The sequence below is a fragment of the Bos javanicus genome, chromosome 7 (genome assembly GCF_032452875.1).
Source record: "Bos javanicus breed banteng chromosome 7, ARS-OSU_banteng_1.0, whole genome shotgun sequence".
Lineage (NCBI taxonomy): Eukaryota > Metazoa > Chordata > Mammalia > Artiodactyla > Bovidae > Bos > Bos javanicus.
The window spans coordinates 94,371,992-94,394,558 of NC_083874.1; the positions used below are offsets into that span (position 1 = coordinate 94,371,992).

At 37.2% G+C, this 22,567-nt stretch overlaps 1 protein-coding gene across 5 annotated transcripts in view; it reads right to left on the bottom strand.

Moving 5' to 3' along the window:
- Positions 1 to 22,567, bottom strand: part of SKIC3 (SKI3 subunit of superkiller complex) — a 150,546-nt gene that overhangs the window by 51,356 nt on the left and 76,623 nt on the right. For all 5 annotated transcript variants that reach the window (XM_061424417.1, XM_061424421.1, XM_061424420.1 and 2 more), the window contains 17 exons: positions 21,673 to 21,812; positions 19,633 to 19,719; positions 19,446 to 19,549; positions 18,563 to 18,689; positions 17,749 to 17,928; positions 17,233 to 17,357; positions 16,081 to 16,334; positions 14,641 to 14,743; positions 12,289 to 12,465; positions 12,056 to 12,200; positions 11,808 to 11,886; positions 11,666 to 11,727; positions 11,501 to 11,557; positions 9,288 to 9,356; positions 4,660 to 4,734; positions 3,911 to 4,052; positions 2,131 to 2,224 (listed from right to left, as the gene is read on the bottom strand). In XM_061424417.1, coding sequence (XP_061280401.1) covers positions 2,131 to 2,224; positions 3,911 to 4,052; positions 4,660 to 4,734; positions 9,288 to 9,356; positions 11,501 to 11,557; positions 11,666 to 11,727; positions 11,808 to 11,886; positions 12,056 to 12,200; positions 12,289 to 12,465; positions 14,641 to 14,743; positions 16,081 to 16,334; positions 17,233 to 17,357; positions 17,749 to 17,928; positions 18,563 to 18,689; positions 19,446 to 19,549; positions 19,633 to 19,719; positions 21,673 to 21,812 — 2,020 coding nt within the window. The remainder of the gene's footprint in view (positions 1 to 2,130; positions 2,225 to 3,910; positions 4,053 to 4,659; positions 4,735 to 9,287; positions 9,357 to 11,500; positions 11,558 to 11,665; positions 11,728 to 11,807; positions 11,887 to 12,055; positions 12,201 to 12,288; positions 12,466 to 14,640; positions 14,744 to 16,080; positions 16,335 to 17,232; positions 17,358 to 17,748; positions 17,929 to 18,562; positions 18,690 to 19,445; positions 19,550 to 19,632; positions 19,720 to 21,672; positions 21,813 to 22,567) is intronic.

Here is a 22,567-nt window from a genome sequence, read left to right on the forward strand (position 1 = left end):
GGGGACGACAGAGGATGAGACGGCTGGATGGCATCACTGACTCAATGCACGTGAGTCTCAGTGAACTCTGGGAGTTGGTGATGGACAGGGAGGCCTGGTGTGCTGCGATTCATGGGGTCGCAAAGAGTGGGACACGACTGAGCGACTAATCTGATCCCAAGCGGCACTGGTGGTAAAGAACTGGGCTGCCAATGCAGGAGACCTAATGAGACGAGAGTTCCATCCCTGGGTCAGGAAAATCCCCTCGAGAAGGGCATGGCAACCCCCTCCAGTATTCTTGCCAGGACAATCCCATGGACAGAGGAGCCTGGTGGGCTTCGGTCCATAGGATGGCAAAGCATTGGACACGACTGAAGTGACATAGCACTGCATATTTCTCTGTTTAAAAATCCTGTTCCTTGTATTCTATCAAATTTCTACAGTTACTTTATTGGTAACTTTACTGCAGTGGTGAAAGAAATAGTATTGTGGGTTTTCATACACCTCTCCCCCACACACACGCCTCCCCTCTACACACACATGCCTCCCCCTACACACACACGCCTCCCCCACACACACACACACCTCCCCCACACACACACCTCCCCCCACACACACCTCCCCCCCCACACACACCCCCCCACACACACACACACACCTCCCCCCCCACACACACACACCTCCCCCCAACACACACACCTCCCCCCCACACACACCTCCCCCACACACAAACCTCCCCCCCCACACACACCTCCCCACACACACACTTCCCCACACACACCTCCCCTCAACACACACCTCCCCACACACACCCGCACACACCTCCCCCGCACACACCTCCCCTCAACACACACCTCCCCACACACACACCTCCCCACATACACACCTCCCCGGCACACACACACCTCCCCCACACACACACCTTCCCGCACACACACCTTCCTGCACACACCTCCTCCGCACACACCTCCCCACACACACCTCCCCTCAACACACACCTCCCCACACACACACCTCCCCTGCACACACACCTTCCTGCACACACACCTTCCTGCACACACCTGGCAAAATAACTACAGCCTTCAGTACCATCTAGTGACCACTTCTGTGAACTACAGAGAGAGCCACACAAGGACGGCAAAGCATCTGGGATACCATGATTATTTTTTATCTGACAGGTTTCTATTGATTTAGGGCAATGATGTACCTCAGAAGTTAGGCATTCAGGTTTTTCTTTAACTTTTCATCTAGTACCCATGAGATCAGTGTGATTTTCTCATTCACAGATGAGTGAATTTGCAGCGAAGAAAAACCTCAGGTTAATTTCACTTCCCATCACTCTCCGGGCTGGTCGTCTCCCTCGCACACACTGTCCTGGTTTCCCCAACGTCCAGGCCGCTCCTGCTTCAGAACACTTGCTCCTGCTGTTCCCTCTGCCTGGAATACTCTCTCCCTGAGGACCAAATGACTTATGGCCACCCTCAACGAGGCCAGACCTCAACTGCCTGCTCAGGAAACCTACCTCTTACACCCACCTCAAATCCACTGCCCCTCCACTGTCTAGCCTTTTACTCTTCTCTGATTTCCTTTCTTAGCAACTGTTACCATCACAGATGTCTATTAGCTTACCATGTACCTCACCCCCACGAGAAATGAGCTCCATGAGAACTGAGCCTACGTTTGTTTTAATTCACTGCTAAATTGCCACAGCCAAGGACACTGCATGACACACAGCAGCAGTTCAACAAATATTTACTGAATGAATTAACACTATGTAGTCAACATTAAAATGATTTAAACAAACACATAATTTCTTTCCATTTCTGAAATCTCACTTCTTATCTGAATAAATCCATGTATTTAATAAAGCAAGACAAACTATAAATGGACAGATTTTTCTAAAACAAATCTGAGAGGGTTTTTTGTTTGGTTTTATTTTTTTTCTTCTCTCTCTCTCAGGTTGAGCAACAGAAACCAAAACACAGTTGAAAATTTAGAACTGTATTTTTTCATCTTCAAAATGTAGTAATAATAAATAATGAAAGGTCAGGAAAGGAATCAGAACATTTTATTTGTACCTTCTTCAAGAAAATGAGGCTCCATTGGCCAACTGACCAAGAAGGACCACGTTTAAATTCAAGGGGCCTTTACCTGTGGTACGCATTTGCTGCTTCCTTCTTCAGCTGTAGATGTTCATTTAAGTAACCCAACATTGTGAAAGCGGGAGCATAATTCTGAATTCTCTCTGGAAATCCAAAAACATCTTTTCTCAATATGTGCGTAATGGTTGTATTTGTAAAAACATTACTTTTGTTTTCAAGTTTTTCGATACTTTAAACAGTAGATTATTTCCTGAGGTCATGTACATTGCTAAGAATAGAAGTTGAGTTTATCTTGACTATAAAATACCAGTAATCATTCTATAACTCTTTTAAATTATTGAATAATATCTATAGTTACATGTGGCTTCTATTCATGTTTCAAAGTTTAAATACATTTTTATTCCCAAAGGTATAACAATTTAAAATCAGAGTTCATGTTAAAACTAGTCATCTAAATTATAAGGAAATTCAGTTCTTTGGCTAATCACATAAACCTTCCTTGATTAGATTTAGTAACAATTTATCTTGGTGATTCTGTTCCAGTTTCTATGCACTTTTTTTCAAAAAAAAAAAAAAAACAATCAGTGTTGTGCACTAGAAAGAGAAGATGATTTGGGCACTTCCAATGCAGTATTTTAAATTCTAATGTCAAAAAACATCATAAAACTATAAAGGAAATATACAAAGGAAAAAGAAATGCACCTGAATTATGAACTACTTAACTTAATTTGTGCTGGGAAGCAAGCCTTCAAATCTCTTATTGAGCTGTTTAACAAAGTGGAGCACAATCCCATCTTATGTGATAGTTAGGTTCACAGTATAAGATGAAAATCACACAAAGTGATTCTTGAAAAATTTTTAAGTCATTTCACAAGGAGAAGGTAACCAAACTGAGTCAAAGTGAATGAGGAGATTCAGGCCCTGGACTCACGCTGAAGCCAACAGTCAGTGACAGATGTTATCTCCATTTTTCTTATCCTCGCTTTCTCACCTTTCTGCTTCTAAATTAATATAGTTTTTGGCCAAGCACATATAGTTGAATTTGCTAAATAAGTATGACACAGCTCCCTCAGAGACTCAAAAACCTAGCTATGTACAACTGTCAGAGAAAGTTCGTTGTTCTAGGCATTTCAATTTTGCAGAAAGCTAAATGTTTCAGTTCAGTTCAGTCACTCAGTCGTGTCCAACTCTGCGACTCCATGGACTGCAGCACACCAGCCCTCCCTGTCCATCACCAACTTCTGGAGTTTACTCAAACTCATGTCCATTGAATCGGTGATGCCATCCAACCATCTCATCCTCTGTCCATCCCCTTCTCCACCCGCCTTCAATCTTTCCCAGCATCAGGGTCTTTTCAAATGAGTCAGTTCTTTGCATCAGGTGGCCAAAGTTTTGGAGTTTCAGCTTCAGCATCAGTTTACCTCTATGTAAAATCCTTCACAAATGTTTCCCATTCTGTAAGGAAACCTATCAGTAAAATCTCTGATCCTACATTTTCTCAGCAAGGCTCTAGGAGGTATTCATTCAAGTCACTCATTTGGGCACACTGCATAACACGTTAATGTCTCAAAGTGCTGACGTTTACAAAGGACCGCCTTATCCTCAAGTGTCCCAGGCTCAGTGCAGGCAGAGTATTACCAGCCTGCAGATTACAATGATGCTGCATTTCTCTTCTGGTTTTCAGTTTACCTGATTTCTTCATACTTGTTCATGGGAGAAAAGGGCAAATTCATGTCTTAAGAACTAATATTTAATTTGGAATTAACTTTAAATTCTTTAAATTATCTCAACAATTATTCATATATCTTGCTATATAACAGGTGCCGTACCCACGTATTTACTCAAGACCACTTGTGCTGCTGGAATTGCATTCATCTGGAGGATGTTATACCGGTACAGCTCTGTGTCTCTGTTGCTCTTATCTTGCAATGTTGTACAGACCCAATACGCATAACCTATTGCTCCCTCAGTCTGTAAGAAAAGCCAAATAAGCAGACACAGAGTAATAAATCTGCCAAGAAAAATTAAGAAACAAAACAATGTATTTCAATACAATAAATATCAGATCTTCGTCGTCTAAGTCAGCTATTAAGTGCCTTTAAAGAAAAGGTCACTATGATACAACACAACTAAGAATATATTTAAATCACTTGCCTCAAACCTAAGTAGAGGAATAAGTGGGATAAATAACGAGGAGAAAACAGAGACTGTCCTGATGGTTTGGTATGATTCTCAACATCATTCCCCTACGTCAAACAAATAATGACCAATCAAAAGATTTCTAAACGCTTTCATAAATAATCTAAAAATGTCAACTAAGTCTAGTGTTTGTCTCAGTTTACTTTTTTTTTTAATCTGTTTCTATTCTGCATGACTACTGCATCTATTAGATTCCAAAGTCATTTCTTCATCAGCTCTTGAAGTTCTTTAATGAGAGTTTATCTATTCTTCAAGAAAGAACAAAGAATAGAGACAACTGCTGTCATCAGCATCTGACATCACCATGTATTTGTTTTCTCAACAAGGGTAATTAAAAGTTTATTCATTAACGAATTCTGAAGAAAGCTCAAATTCTTACGTGCATACTGAGTTCTGTAGTGTGCCTGAACAGATCCATGGTGTCGTAACTTCCAACTGTCTCTGCAATTAGAGCCTATAAAAGGAAAAAAGAGGATCTTAATATGTTCAAAAGGAATACTACTACTACTACTACTAACAATAAACAAGTTTTTGGAGGAACCAAAGGTTTTTCTAACTGTGCTTAAAAACAAAGTTAATTTCTTTTTCAATCTTGACTACCATATTCCATGGCTCAGAGGACCAGAATGACTTGTTAAATGAGCCTTTAAGCTGATAGACACCTGAAGAACTCCATTGCAATCAGACAGTGGTGGAATAATCCACATGAAATTCTTCAGAATCCTGATAAAGCTATGCTACCTTCTCCCTTCACTACCCAGCGTGCCCCCGCACCGGCCCATCAATTCATACAGGTACTTGGTTAATCACAGGGTCACCTAAGATTCAAGTGGAAAACTTTTTAAAAAGGAGATCTCACCCCTAGAAATCTAGCTTCCATAGATCTGGGTAGAGTCTCAACATGTTTATTTTTAAAACTGCCTCAGGATTTCAAATAGTAAGACTTTATGATAGTTAAAATTAATTTCAAGCTCATCTATCTTTTATAAGAAAGCAGGGTTTTTTAAATTATCATGCACTACTAATTAAGAAATTAATATTAAGCTTCACTCTATCATTATCATTTTAATTAAATCTACTAGTTACCTCCTGAAACAAATTATTTGTAAGGCCAAAAATAATTTAAAGATAAAAAAAAAAAATACTTAAGTGACTCTGAGGAGCACCTAAGATCTACTGACCTCCATCAGTGCTACTCAGAGTGAAGTCCCTGGACCAGCAGCATTGTCCTCACTTGGGAGTAGTTAGAAATGCAAATTCTCGGGCCCCCAGGGCCCAAAACCTTACACAGAGATTACTGTGGTAACGCCACTGTTCTCAAATGCTACCACAGCTAAAGGGAACAGGAGTTTGCCTTTTCTAACTCTGGGAGCTTCACCCATTCAATTAACTAGAATCAGACCCAAAAGCCAAAATACAACAGAAGATACCTAATCACTGACTACAAATCACTGATATGAATGAATATAAAATTAAAGACATACATGCATTAAAGTACTCAGAATGTTCACCTCACGCTCTTCCTTGGGTTTTGAGTTTTAGTAAAATGACGCACAATAAAGGGCAGAAATGGTATGGACCTAACAGAAGCAGACAAAATGTGGTCCACTGGAGAAGGGAATGGAAAATCACTTCAGTATTCTTGCCTTGAGAATCCCATGAACAGTATGAAAAGGCAAAAAGATAGGACACTGAAAGATGAACTCCCCAGTTCAGTAGGTGCCCTATATGCTACTGGAGATCAGTGGAGAAATCAGAAAGAATGAAGAGACAGAGCCAAAACAAAAACAACACCCAGTTGTGGGTGTGACTAGTGATAGAAGCAAAGTCAGACGCTGTAAAGAGCAATATTTCATAGGAACCTGGAATATTAGGTTCATGAATCAAGGCAAATTGGAAGTGGTCAAACAGGAGATGGCAAGAGTGAACGTCGACATTCTAGGAATCAGCGAACTAAAATGGATGGGAATGGGTGAATTTAACTGAGATGACCATTATATCTACTACTGTGGGCAGGAATCCCTTAGAAGAAATGAAGTAGCCATCATGGTCAACAGAAGAGTCTGAAATGCAGTACTTGGATGCAATCTCAAAAACGACAGAATGATCTCTGTTCATTTCCAAGGCAAACCATTCAATATCACAGTAATCCAAGTCTATGTCCCAACCAGTAATGCTGAAGAAGCTGAAGTTGAACAGTTCTATGAAGACCTACAAGACCTTTTAGAATTAACACCCAAAAAAGATGTCCTTCTCATTATAGGGGACTGGAATGCAAAAGTAGGAAGTCAAGAAACACCTGCAGTGACAGGCAAATTTGGCCATGGAGTAGAGAATGAAGTAGGGCAAAGGCTAATAGATTTGCCAAGAGAATGCACTGGTCATAGCAAACACCCTCTTCCAACAAAACAAGAGAAGACTCTACACATGGACATCACCAGATGGTCGACACCAAAATCAGATTTATTATATCCTTTGCAGCCAAAGATGGAGAGGCTCTATACAGTCAGCAAAAATAAGACCGGGAGCTGACTGTGGCTAAGATCATGAATTCCTAATTGCCAAATTTAGGCTTAAATTGAAGAAAATAGGGAAAACCACTAGACCACGCAGGTATGACCTAAATCAAATCCCTTACGATTATACAGTGGAAGTGAGAAATAGATTTAAGGGACTAGATCTGATAGACAGAGTGCCTGATGAACTATGGACGGAGGTTCATGACATTATACAGGAAACAGGGAGCAAGACCATCCCCAACAAAAAGAAATGCAGAAAAGCAAAATGGCTGCCTGACGAGGCCTGACAAATATCTGTGAAAAAAAGAGAAGCGAAAAGCAAAGGAGAAAAGGAAAGATATACCCATATGAATGCAAAGTTCCAAAGACTAGCAAGGAGAGATAAGAAAGCCTTCCTCAGTGATCAGTGCAAAGAAATAGAGGAAAACAATAGAATGGGAAAGACTAGAGATTTCTTCAAGAAAATTAGAGATACCAAGGGAACATTTTATGCAAAGATGGGCTCAATAAAGGACAGAAATGGACCTAACAGAGTAGACAATATTAAGAAGAGGTGGCAAGAATACACAGAAGAACTGTACAAAAAAGATCTTCATGACCAAGATAATCACGATGGTGTGATCACTCACCTAGAGCCAGACATCCTGGAATCTGAAGTCAAGTGGGCCTTAGGAAGCATCACTACGAACAAAGCTAGTGGAGGTGATAGAATTCCAGTTGAACTATTCTAAATCCTGAAAGATGATGCTGTGAAAGTGCTGCAATCAATATGCTAGCAAATTTGGAAAACTCAGCAGTGGCCACAGGACTGGAAAAGGTCAGTTTTCATTCCAAGACCCTAAGAAAGGCAATGCCAAAGAATGCTCAAACTACTCTACAATGGCACTCATCGCACATGGTAGTAAAGTAATGCTCAAAATTCTCCAAGCCAGGCTTCAAAAGTACATGAAACATGAACTTCCAGATGTTCAAGCTGGTCTTAGAAAAGGCAGAGGAACCAGAGATCAAATTGCCAACATCCGCTGGATCATCGAAAAAGCAAGACAGTTCCAGAAAAACATCTACTTCTGCTTTACTGACTAGCCAAAGCCTTTGACTGTGTGGATCACAATAAACTGTGAAAAATTCTGATAGAGATGGGAATACCAGACCACCTGACCCGCGTCTTGAGAAACCTATATGCAGGTCAGGAAGCAACAGTTAGAACTGGACACGGAACAACAGACTGGTTCCAAATAGGAAAAGGAGTACGTCAAGGCTGTATATTGTCACCCTGCTTATTTAGCTTATATGCAGAGTACATCACGAGAAACGCTGGGCAGGAAGAAGCACAAGCCGGAATCAAGATTGCTGGGAGAAATATCAATAACCTCAAATATGCAGATGACACCACCCTTATGGCAGAAAGTGAAGAGGAACTCAAAAGCCTCTTGATGAAAGTGAAAGAGGAGAGTGAAAAAGCTGGCTTAAAGCTCAACATTCAGAAAACGAAGCTCATGGCATCTGGTCCCATCACTTCATGGCAAATAGATGGGGAAACAGTGGAAACAGTGGCTGACTATTTTGGGGGGCTCCAAAATCACTGTAGATGGTGACTGCGGCCATGAAATTAAAAGACGCTTACTCCTTGAAAGAAAGTTATGACCAACCTAGACAGCATATTAAAAAGCAGAGACATTACTTTGCCAACAAAGGTCCATCTAGCCAAGGTAATGGTTTTCCCAGTAGTCATGTATGGATGTCAGAGTTGGACTGTGAAGAAAGCTGAGCGCCAAAGAATTGATGCTTTTGAAGTGTGGTGTTGGAGAAGACTCTTGAGAGTCCCTTGGACTGCAAGAAGATCCAACCAGTCAATCCTAAAGGAGATCAGTCAGTCCTGATTGTTCACTGGAAGGACTGATGCTGAAACTCCAATACTTTGGTCACCTGATGTGAAGAGCTGACTCATGTGAAAAGACCCTGATGCTGGCAAAGACTGAAGGCGGGAGGAAAAGGGGACAACAGAGGATTTGATGGTTGGATGGCATCACTGACTCAATGGACATGAGGTTGAGTGAACTCCGGGAGTTGGTGATGGACTGGGAGGCCTGGCATGCTGTGGTCCACTGGGTCACAGAGAGTCAGACATGACTGAGTGACTGAACTGTACTGAACTGAATCACTGATTACTGATTTTCTAATATGGGTGATGCTCCCACTATTCTCTGAACTGAAAGACTCGAAACCCAGGAGGCCACTCAGACCAATCCCCTTCTTCTCCAGGTGTGCAAAGTGAAATCCAGCAGTTGATAAGTTAAAACAATTAGTCTATGACAGACTCAGACTAGTAACTTGATTCCTATTTGGCAGTACAAAATCTAAACTTTTTGGGTCTATGGGGTCACAAAAAGTCGGACATGACTGAGTGACTGAACTGAACTGATACCACTTTCTATTAATAGGTTATTTGTATCACAGGTTATTAATAACCATATGCTATGTATCTTACTTGTCCAATCCAGCACATTAAATAAGATGGATCAAGGGACTGAGCCATTTTGAAAGCTTCATGAGCTTGCTAGGAAAAAAAGACAAAAAATAGTCAGTTTATAAATCTAATATTAAATCGCTTATATTAAAAAAGCATAAGAGATTAAGAAAAATCAGACTTGTAAACATGAATAGAAATGAAACAGAGAACTAATACTCCACTGTTTAGGCACAATTCGTACGTGCACGTGCAGCAACACTAAAACAAGTCTTAAATGCCTACTCCTAAAAAGAGTTCTGCAGGCTTCCCAGGAGGCTCAGTGGTAAAGAATCTGGCTGATAATGCAAGATACATGGGTTTGATCCCTGGGTCAGGAAGATCCCCTGGAAGAGGAAATGGCAACACACTCCAGTGTTCTTATCTGGAGAATTACATGGACAGCAGTCTGGCACTCTGCAGCTATGGGGTTGTAAAGACTTGGACACGATTCAGCGACTGAGCATGTGCAAAAGAGTTCTGGATACAACGGATTTCTCTACAGGCTTGGGAGTTCCGCAGGTGTCTACCTCTTGTCTGCAAAATTTTCAGTCAATCACCCGGATATTTGCTAATCCACAGGTTTAATGGAGGGCCTCCTAGATGGCTTAGACGATAAAGCGTCTGCCTGCAGTGCAGGAGACCTGGATTCAGTCCCTGGGTTGGGAAGATCCCCTGGAGAAGGAAATGGCAACCCACTGCAGTATTCTTGGTTAAAGAATCCCATGGACAGAGGAGCCTGGAGGGCTACAGTCCATGGGTCACAAAGACTCAGACATGACTGAGCGACTACCACAACACAGGTTTAGTGGAAATCCTTAGAGAAGACTGTATCTATTCCCCTTGCCTTGACTTAACTGGGAACATAAAACTATTAATAACAACCAGTGCGGTCTGAGAACTGCTAGTGGGTGTAAATGGCCAACATAAATCTGCACTAAGCATTTAGGAAACTTTCAAGACACCTCACTTAGACACTTAAAATCACATGTTTTTTTCCTTTTTTCTGCTACGAAGAATAGCTTATTGTATGTTACTTTACACTGTTTTCCCAATAATCTCTGCATGGCTGATACTGTCTTTTCTTCCTTACGAGAACATAGGCTCACAGGCAACACTAACCATAAAACCATAGTCATAGCTTATTAATAGGACTTGGCTTTGCTTAAATTTTTAAAAAATATTTTCACATATTTTAAGATCCAAATTAGTATTTTTCTTCACTTTATTTATAGTCTTCCAAAGCAGTCTTTGCAGAGACTTCATGTATCCCTGAGAATATCACTGAGCTATTTTTAAAGGATGGTATTCAATATACTGGCTGAAACACAAAACAGTATAGATTGCTATTATCTACAGATCCATGGAAACTTCTGAAAGTGAAAGTCGCTCAGTTGTGTCCCACTCTTTGCGACCCCATGGACTGTACAGCCCATGGAATTCTCCAGGCCAGAACACTGGAGTGGGTAGCCTTTCCCTTCTCCAGGGGATCTTCTCAATGTGGGGATCAAACCCAGGCCTCCCACACTGCAGGCAGATTCTTTACCAGTTGAGCCACCAGGAAAGCCCAAGAACACTGGAGTGAATAGCCTATCCCTTCTCAAGCGATCTTCCTGACCCAGGAATCAAACCAAGCTCTCCTGCATTGCAGGTGGATTCTCTACCAACTGAGCCATCAGAGAAGCAAACAAGACCCACAAACAGGCTCCCCATTAATGTACTCCAATTCTCTAACATACACCTGTTCGAGTATGACAAAGTACACCGTACATATAAAGGGATTAGTATCTGTTAAAGGTGAATCTAAATCACCAAAGCAAGGGTTAAATTTAAGTTTCTAAAGCGTACTAATCATTGCCCTTACTTCATCATCCCGCCCAAGACATGTATGAAAGATAAAAAGAAAAACACCCAAATAATTCATAATAAAATTGTTTTAACCTCTAAATGAAAATACAATGTAATTATAAAACCAGAAATTTCTCGGGACATGGAAAGGAAAACAAATCTTACACATTCAATGTTCAATATAGTAAAGTAAATGCTATCCAACATCTAGCATATCAGCGAGAACACTAGATAAATTAACAATGTGCAAAGTATTTCTCCACAAGAAGCTTAATTATTATGAAGAGATCATACACAGAAAATGTTCTTTACTTAGACTACAACAAAGCAGACAATATAGTATTTACCTCAATTTTTTCATTTGCAAGGTATAACACTCCCAAGTTGGTCCATGCAACAGCATTCTAAAACAACAAATAAAATTAGGCCCCTTGTCTACATGGCAGTCTCAGAAAATTATTAACACGACATTTCGATGTTCTTTTTCATAGACAGAGACACAAAACACTCACAATTTGTTCTGACTGGATTGATTTGATGAAACAGTGCTGAGCAAGGGCATAATTTCCAATACCTGAAAAATACAGACTTTCATAAAACTCAACTATTGTTTAAAACAATCTAAAAATATTGAAGTGTTAACTCAATTCTTACCACTATAACAGGAAACTACACCAAGAGCATTCCAGTATAAGTGATTATTACTGTCAAGTCTCACAGCTTTTTTCAGACACTGAAAAGTACAATTAGATACATTTTTATTTCTCGGAATATCAGCATTTATATACAGATAACTGTGAGTTTATGTGAAAACACTCTAGTATTTACTTTATCAAAAGCATCTTTTAGAAAATAACTTAGTTTTTTTTTTAAAGTTTATAAAAAATTTCTCAAAATCATACATGCATAGATTTCTCCAGTAACTCTTGAAGGTCATCTGAGTTGCTGCCTATGTCTGCTAGATGTTGCGCTTGGCGATAATAATTAATTCCAAGGTCACACCACGTATTAGATGTAGACATCAGTTTTAATGCACGACCGTAACATCTATGGAAATATAAAAGTGAATGTTATATTTTTTTATGACGTTCTAATTTAATTTGAATGTCATCAAATGACCATCTTTGTAAATTACCTTCCTCCAAGATGGAGGAGCTCATTTTTCTTTAATACTTGTTTTCCTTCTTTCTGACCTAGAAGGACTCCTAAGACACTGACATTCACTTTAGATGGTGAGACAGCAGACAGAGAGGTACAAGCATCCCCAACTAGCTTCCAAAGGCAAGACACATCAGCTCGATGCTGCAGAGCCCTAAAAAAAGAAATTGCAATGCTTAAAAATTATTTCCCAAAAGCATGGCATTTATCTCCCTCACTACTACATACAATTAAAACAGGAAAGTGTACATATATATAGTCTTTAGTTCCTTAATTAAATGCAGCAAATGCTTTACTGAATTTACTAACCATCTTAAATCTTATTACCTCCTTTTTAAGAAGAAAGGAAGAGGGGAAGGAGAAGGAATTGTTTTAAGTGACAGAAACTGTGCAAACATTTCTTTGGTACTCTTTATCATTTTTCTTAGAAGCAGCAGAAATCCCATAAATAAATCAATAAATTATCCAGGACCATTAAAATTTACCTTTAATACTGGATCTTTTAAATTATGCTTTTTGTGTTTGTCTATTTAAACAAAAACCAAACCATTAAAGTCAGTAAATCTCTCTTAGTTGATTACCATAAATTAGGGTTTTGCTTGATCTCCCTCAAATTTAAAAAAAAGAACTAGCAAATGTATAACATAGCAAATATATCTGGTAATCCAAAGGAGTTTTACTTTCTGAGTTCAAGGATACCAAAAATCTAAATACGAAAGCGTGAAAAATCCCTATTTATTGAAGGAAGTAAGACTCAGTGGACAAGCTCAAAAAATAAATAAAAATATTAACTATGGTGGCAAAGGGCACTTTTTTTTAGAATGAGAAAATCTCAGCTATTCATTTCTCTTCACTTTTCTCAAAATCTTATAAATAAAACACAGCAATTGCACAATTAAGCCAAGTATTGGTAATCAGCCATCACAAACAGCTATGTTACTGGCAGATGGACAAGCAGATGGAACATTGTTCATAGCCTTTTCTACTCATGGAGTCCAGCCAAAAATCATTTTCCAATGTCTTTCTGAGAAACAAGATTAATTATTGAAGTCATCACTGAAAGCCCAATGTGAGGATCAGGAGGAAGGGCAACACTATTTGTTGCTCCTTTGCCTAAGTATCTCAGTGCAGTTTCCAAAATTGACAGCATGAAAGGTGAAAACAGAGAGGAAAAAAAGAAGAGAATCACTGGCAGTTTTAACAACCCAAACTCTTATCTCCTTTTAAGTTCAGTAAAAAATAAAATATCTGTAAAGTGAAATAACTTCGATTGCCCTCACACAAGAATTGAAGTTATGTGAACATTCAAGTATAGAATTAAATACAAACTTGGGGCTATCACGTTAAAAGTTCTATATAACTGCTTGTAATTAGTTGTGAGTGCTACATGGTATCCAGAACAAAATTCTCCACTCAGAAAGGCAGTATTTGGAGCTGAAGCATCATCAATCAGAGGCTCACATTTACCTTTAAACGCTAGTTCAAACAAATTACACCCTCTTCACAATACCATCCTCTATGGAAAGAGTTCTAAGTGTTATGAAAGACTTGAAAAGAAACTACACAAATCAGAGGGAGAAAAAAGAATGAAGCTTTCACTTCAAATTTGGTTCATATTCAAAGCAAATCAATTTGAGAGCAAGGAAATCAATCAGACACAGAGGAGAAGGCAAGTAGGAAAAGAAAGGAAGCAAAGCACAATAAAGACGTTTAAGAGCAAAAAAATTAATTCTGCACCTAACTTGTGTACCTTTTATAGCCATCTATCACAAATAACATTCCACTTAAATAATGAATAGAGTTCCATAAAATAACCAGAGTTGCTGAAACGTTTCTGTCTTCTTTCTTGGTATTAGATACCACTTTTTTTCCTACACAAATTCTCTCCAGGAACAATCAGACTGCTACTTCACCTTTAGTCCTACCCTTAAGTCTAACACAGGCTCTAACTACTGAATGTAAAGCCAGTTGTACACCTAAAGTGCCATTTACCAACCAGTTCCAACTAGGTGCTCGTACCTCTAGGTCTCCTAAAAGAGAACACGGAAACAGTGGTACCCAAGCTGCTGCTACACTAGCTACTTCTTCCTTCCCACTCTTCTCTATGCATCCAGCATTTCAGCTGCTAAAAGCAAGAAACTATATTTGTTCCCCAGTGTAAAATCAATACAAATGTATGTTGCAGAATTAATTGGTTAGTCTGTCATTGTTTACGTTTGCAAGTCTGAATAATGACTGCTGTAGCTAATAGGATAAACAGAGAATGATTTTCTAAATTTGACTTTATTATAACACTAAGAAAATAAACACAATAAATAATAATACTAACCGAGTAAAATATTCCAGTGCTTTCTCTATGTAGTCTACAGCTTTCCCATCAAGATAATCGACTAGAGCTGCTTTTGCCAACAGGAGGTGGCATTCACCCAAACCTAAAAACAGGTAAGTTTGCAGATGTTAAAATATGTAAAAGAAACACTGAAAATGAACATCAAATAAATTTATTGGTGTACTATTACAGACAAAATTTAATGGTATTTTATAAAAAGTATCTTTAAGCATGGTCTTGCATACATTTATTGAAGAATTCAAATGGCAGAGTTCTGTTGGAGTAAACATGTATTGAAAGATAATATCTATGGAACCTATGAATTTTCATGATTTTCAACAAACTACTTACCTCTTAAAATCTTCTTTGAAAATGGGGATATTACTTAATAAATACCTAATATGATGCTACCTGCTATCACAGTATTATCATCTGGTGTCGTGAAACAAGATTTGATCTCTCTACATTCAAAACATTCATTGGACTTCCCTTGTGGCTCGACTGGTAAAGAATCCACCTGCAATGCGGGAGACCTGGGTTCAATCCCTGGGTTGGGAAGATCCCATGGAGAAGGGAAAGGCTACTCATTCCGGTATTCTGGCCTGGAGAACTCCATGGACTGTACAGTCCGTGGGGTTGCAAAGAGTCAGACATGACTGAGCGACTTTCACGTTCATACTATAAAAATTAAAAGAAATAGCAATTTCCTAAATTGCCTAGTAAACGTTTAATAAATGTGAATTCTTCTTCTGTTAAGGAATTTCATAAAATATTTTTTTAAAGGGTTTCATGGTCTAAGTTACATGTCACTTATGACATACAACACTTCTGAATTAAACTCCCCACTGATTCTTTAAAAAGGAAAAGGAAATGGAGGAAAGCAAATACAATGAACTCCAGTGTTTTTTTCAATGGTTAGAAATAATCATTTAAAAAGTAATAAAATATGGGTGGTGGTGTTTTACTTTAAATTACAAAAATAAGAAGGAATAGATACCTATAAAGGAACTAAAATTAGATAATTACAAACAATGAAAGTTGCCTCTAAAGTTCAAAAATTGAAAAAAATGAGGTTTTATAACTTACAAAGTAACTAAAACCTATTAAGATATTCTGAGGATATAGTGAATTAATTATCAAAATACAAGAGTAGGAAAATTCCTGTTTTAGAGATCTAATTTTTAGATCCAGTACCTATCATGCTATTTATCTAAAAGCTGTATCTCTATCACATTATTATTTATTAACTGTCACAAAACAAAATCTGACCTTTCTAGATTCAGACCTATGTAACAAGCTGTACTATAAAAGGTTCTTACTGGACACATGTGATTAACTAAAGAAGTTCTTTTCAAATTACTCAATACATTTAGAAATTTATTCAAGGATTTTATACTTTGGCATCACAAAAAGTCAAAGGAGCTATTAAAAAGCAATTACCTTTCAGAGCAGGCACATAATCTTCTTTCTTTTTAATGATCAGCTGGTACTGAGCTACCGCCTCTTTGTATTTGCCGAGGGTTTGCTGTATTGCCGCCACCTTAAACACACTGTATGTGGATTCTGGGTTCAGCTCGCTGGCTTTTGTGAAAGATTTCAAGGCTGTTGTATAGCCACCTCTGCTTAAATATGCCTCTCCTAATGACTCCCAACAATTGAAGTCCTTCGGGTCTGCCCTTAATGCTGCCTGTAAACTAAGAATTTCAAGAAAGAGAAAGAAAAGTAAAAGTGATAAAACTACTTCCACACCTGAAAGGAAAATACAAAGTAATGTAACTGAATCACACATATCCATGGTTTCCCTTAGGGATAAAAGGGAAAACCCATATTTATTTAAAGCAGGTATACCTGTCCCTCTTATGATGTGAATTTTTTAATAGTAAGAAATGTCATTGTAGTTTTGGAATGAATAATAATAAGATCTTTTTTGAAGCAATGCCCACCAAAATTTCTTTTCCTTGACTGTGTGGGAGAACTCCAATTTCCTATCCTACCAGAACAGGTATACATCTGAACATCAGTCTATAAGCCCTCACCAAGAAATATGAGAGTTGAAAAATGGGAATAACAGGCATACTTTTAATTTCAGATAAAATTCCATATCCATGAAAATTTTAAATGCCTGTATTCTATGTATTAACATAAATAAGAAACAACTTTGAATCAAATACATTTTCTTTACATGGTTCAAGCCAAACTACTAAAAATGAGCTGCCCCAAATGCCCTTCAAGCTACTAATATCTCTCCTGCCCCAAAACAATGCTTGTCGGTGCAAGAAAAACAAAGATACTGACCTTGGCTTATTATCACTCCTTAAATATATTCTAAGAACCAACTATATACATGATATTATTAAGACTTTACTTGACTGGACGTCTCTCTCCTTAACACAAGGACATCAGTTAATCCAGTTTTGTAATTCTAGTGCATGCAGATAATAACAGCCAATAAACCATAAATAAATTTTGCTACTTCTTCGATTAAAATACAATCTGGTGGGCGGCAACTTGTCAGTTCATTTTGGATATAAATGGAGTTTAATTTAAGAAAGCATTAGGCTAACAGAAGTTAAATACAGAAAGGCGCCTTACTCAGCCACTGCTTGGGAATGCTGACCAGCTTTCAGATAGTATAGGCCTCGCCTAAGCCAGGCCCACTTTGCCGTCCCAGCACTTGCCTTTTGAGTGACTGTTGTCAGGATAGCTAAGGCAGTTTCCTAACAAAAAGAAAAGACTAATATTAGAGATATTAAATATTATAAAAAATACTGAACATTTATGTAAACAGATATATTTTCATTTACCACTTCTGATTTTTTAAACTGGTATATACTGAACCACACTTTCAACATTAAGCAACTCAGTATCTGCCAATAAAAATTTACTCAATTTATAAGCAGTGGCACAAATACTTCTATAGCATCTAAAAATAAGGGGAACACGTGTATACCTGTGGCGGATTCATGTTGATATATGGCAAAACCAATACAATATTGTAAAGTTAAAAAATTAAATTAAATTAAAAAAAAAGAATAACAAAAAAATATATCTCTACTTCTATACTCAGAATAAAATAAAAGACAAAAGTGTTTAAATTATTAGACATACCATCTCTTCAAGCTCGACACTTAAGTCAACTGCTGCAGCTCCAGATTCAGCATCGGTGTCATCCAATTCAAAAGCTTTCCTATAACATCCACGGGCCCTGTTTTTATCACCTACTACATCTTTGTAATAATGACCTAAATAGCAGAAAACTTTGCCCATGTATGTATCCAGTTTGGCAGCCTTTGAAAAAAAAAAAATTTATAATTACAGAATATTAAAGTTTGTTAGGATGGGTCCCTTTAAAAACATACACACACAAATACACAGATTAGAGAAAAAAATTAAATATACAATATACCAAAACATCCTTTAACATAAGATTAAAAGCAGACATGAAAGCTGGCCATCACTACTTACATAAAAGTAAGCATAAAAATACTATTTCTTTGCTTTAAAAAATGTGAAATTGACTTATTATTTCATCAATTTGACTATATGAATCAAGATTGGGATGCAAAACTTGTAGATGTTACACACCTAAAATATATGTTAAACATGGAGAAGTATATAAGACTCATACACTGATAAAAGCAGAGTAGAATTACCTAAAAGCAATATTGTTTTCCAAAGGTAATTATGTTTCATTTTCTATAACATATGTTTCTTAAATCAGTAACTTTTACAATTTTATGGTTTAATTTTCTCCTAGAAAACCCATACAACATTCTCACAAAACCTTAGGCGTGAGAGATGAAACACAAAACAAACAATTCAGTAAAGAGTAATCTGAAGTACCTAACTTATTTGGTTATCAATATTTATTATTTTATAACAAATCCATTCCAACTAAGAACTAAATGATAGAATGTGTCACCTTTAAAAAGTGGGTCAGAGCCTTTGTTTTATCTTTTCTTGTTTCTTCACCCATGGACCAATATGTTAACCCAAGTTGGTAATGATATTCAGCAACTTCAGGATCTTTTTCAAGAGCTTGCTGAAAACTAAGTCACAAAAGGGAAGGATGGCATATTTAGATAGGGAGGTAGGCAGGTAGATAGATTAAAAAAATTAGAAGACCCCTAACTGGAACACTAAAAGTTTGAGTAATTCAAAGACGCCAAATTAGAAACAAGCTGTGGCTTCCTTGGGGGCTCAGTCGGTAAAGAATCTGCTGCAGTGCCAGAAACCCAGGTTTGATCCCTGGGTCCAAAAGATCCTCTGGAGAAGAGAATGGCTACCCACTCCAGTATTCTTGCCTGGAAAATTCAATGGACAGAGGAGCCTGGTGGGCTACAGTCCATGGGGTTGCAATGAGTCAGACATGACTAAGCAATTAATACTGGGACTTAGGATTTAGGTCATGAAGGGAAAAAAAAAAAGATTTAAAGAAGAACTTAAAACCAAACAGTTACACATACTTATTGACCATATGATTAGCTAATGAGATTTCAAAAATCCACCATGAAATTTTCCATATTTACTGTGCTATATAAAAAAAATATATTTTTAAAAAATAGTAAAGCTTACAAAGAGCAAACTTATGCAAAACTAGATCTTTATCTGGACATGAATTTGAGCAAACTCCAGAAGAGAGTGGAGAAAAGAGGAGCCAACAATCCATGGGGTGACAGAGTTGGACACAGCTTAGCAACAACAAAAACAATGAAAATCTTTATCAGATTCCTTCAGTTCGAATTTTCAAGAAATAATAAATTAAGACATGTCTAGATTTATGAGCAATCTAAATATATCCTCACCATTTTTCTGCTTGTAGATAGTCCTTTTTGGTAAAATGAATCAAAGCCTCCAGGGCATGCACTTCAGTTAGGTCAGGGTAAGAAGAGAGAAGGTCTTCCATAATCTATAAAGTATACATCTATCAATTCCATATCCAGACAAAAATAATTTTTAACTTAAAAACCCAGCTTAAATGAAAACACCAACCTTTGAAGCTTCATCTAATGAGCCCTTGTTCAGATAGGCCAAGCCTTTGAGAACCAAAAGTCCTGGGATATTATTTGCATCAGAAACCTAGAAAATAATTTAAAGAATTGCTATAAATCTCCCACAACACAATGCAGCAGAGTTTACTTTAACTAAAGAATAACCAAAGTATAAAGACTCAGATAGAGGTCCTGATTTCTATCACTATTAACACTTTCATTCTTTGTAATCTTTTCATTAAAGAAAATTTCAAATATATCAGAAAGTTAGAGAATAGCATAATAAACCCACATCTACTTATCATTCAGTTTCAAAATTATTAACTCAAAGCCAATCTTTTACCATCTGTATTTCTACCCATTTCATCAAATTCCTGCTTAGATTACCCCCAAATTATAAATTTTCACTTGACAGTTCAGTATCTATATTTAATAAATTTGTTTTTAATAACATAATACACTACCATCATAAACACGTATGCAAAAGCAATAATACATCCTTAACATCATCAAATAATTAGCCAGTATTCAAATTTATCATTTGTCTCATAAAATATTTAAACAATTTGTTTTAATCAAATCTAAATAAGGGGCATACATTTCCACTGGTTGATATGTCTCTTAAGTTTCTTTTAATTTATAGACTTCTCTTCCATCTCTTTTTTTTTTTTTTGATCCCTTACTATCGAAAATACAGGCCACTGTCATCATTTCTCAGAGTCTGGCATTTGATAAATGTGTTCTCATGGTACTGACATGTTACCTGATCCCCTGTATCTTCTATAAATCAGTAGGTCTAGAAGTTTGGTCTGATTAGGTTTGATGCTCTGGCAAGAATACCTCGTGTGTACCTGCTCCAGGTTTCATCTAGTTGTCTCTTTTCTCTTGATGTTTTAATCCATTTCAGACTGGAAAATAGTGATTTTCCGATTCTATCATTCCTTCTTTCCTTACTCAGTGGCATAATTCAACAAAGAGAAGATTCTTCTCTCAGTATCTATTTGATTATTCTGAGGAACAGTTCATAAAAGACACAAAAGGTACTTTTTTCTTTCTAACTGGTCCCGTAGCATCCTTCAAAGATTCACTTTATTAAGGATGTTTCATTGATTTTTTTGGTATCAACATTAACATAAGGATTTAAGTATAAATGATGTATTTTAATCTAATGCAGTTACTAGTTCCCAAAGCATCCCCTCTTTAGTCTGCAAAAATCAATTCATGCTAGCTCCTGAACCCTTCTGAGATAATTCTATAGCCATTTATAATTTCTTTGATTTCTTGCATTATAAGATGTTCTGGACTCTTCTTGTACATTTTCTGTCTCAGACTTGGATTCCACCAGTTCTTCCAGAAACTCATCTTTTCTTTTTTGTAAAAAAAGAAAACTATGGAAAGACCTCTCCAAAGCATCTACACAAAACACACAGTTGATGAAGACAAGAAGACAAGTAGAAACAAGAAAATATGATACTAGGTTTTGAAGGATTCTGACAGCTGTTCTAATTTTAAAGAAATACTATGAAATGCAAAGCCCTTTGAAATATATAAAACAAGGACTTTTTTTCTAAAAATTAAAAACTCTGCAATATACTGAGTGATATAATTTCAGCTTTACCAAAAAATAGCCTTTATCTGAAAAATATCTCTAAAGGCACCATGAAACTACTAGTGTCTTCAATAATTCTTGTCAATAATCTATGAAATATTATCTGAAGGGCAAAATTTAGAATTTCAAATTAATAATAATCAAGTAGTTATAACCCCAGAGGGCAAACAGTGAAAAGGAGGATAAGAGCAAGAATAAGAAAGAAACTGCATCATATGAAAAACATTGTAAGCACTTAACCAAGAAGCAAACAAATAACTTGAGGAGTTTCCAAGTGTGTAAATAACTTACAGAAGTGCAGATTTAGTGAATTCATACCTCTAACACAAAGTTTTCCTAAGTAACTATTTGTGGCAAGGAGAGAATGGTTGATGCCCAGTTGACCAGAAACTAAATATTAATAACGAAGGGAAAATTCAATGATAAGACTACCTGATCAAGAGTACGAATTGCTTCCTCTGAAGATTCATAATCTGAGAGTTTAATCAAAGCCTCTGCTTTCAAATGAAGACAAAGATTCTTCTGATGCAGACTGCCACCAGACACACCAAGATTATCTATATTCTTCAGAGCTGACAAAAGGAAGGACAGCCAAATGAAGACAACCAAAACACTGCACTTTCATTTCTTAAGGGTAACATAACAAATTACAGATATATAAACTGTTGAAACAATATACATGAAGAACAATTCAAAGCTAAATATAAATTTCTCCCTGAACTCTTTATGAAAATACCTGAATTTAAAACAGATCAAAATTTAAAATTGCTATCTTCACATAACATATAATAAAACTGAACATCCTGAAACACAACAATGGCTGTCTATATCTGCTATATAGCAGAGGTTAACCCTTAGCCAAAGCATCTATCACAGAAATAGCCCATTAAAGATAAGGGAAGGGTAAAGAAGCTGAATTAGGATGAACCACGGTAAATTATTTCTCAGCTGCAGAAGTAAGGTCACCAACTAGGTCAAGAGCAGTGAATCGCTTTCCTGATTTCTGACACCCACACCTGACCCATGTGAACATATTCAAATAAGCTCTAAGATACCTTTCCTTGTCTATTATCTACATTAGAGGAATCAAGAATCTACACTGGAGTGAAGGTTGTAGAACACACCAGAAACTTCCCAATTACACACAGCATCACCACGCAAGCCTAAAGTGGCTTTATCAAAATTCCAACTATAAGTAACCTTGGAAAAATACTCACTGTTGGTTTAAAAATAAATATAGTAGTAGACATGCATACAGACTTGATGGGCTTTTTTTTCACTTCTACTTTTATTTCTTTTTTAATTTTTTAAATTAAATTTATTTATT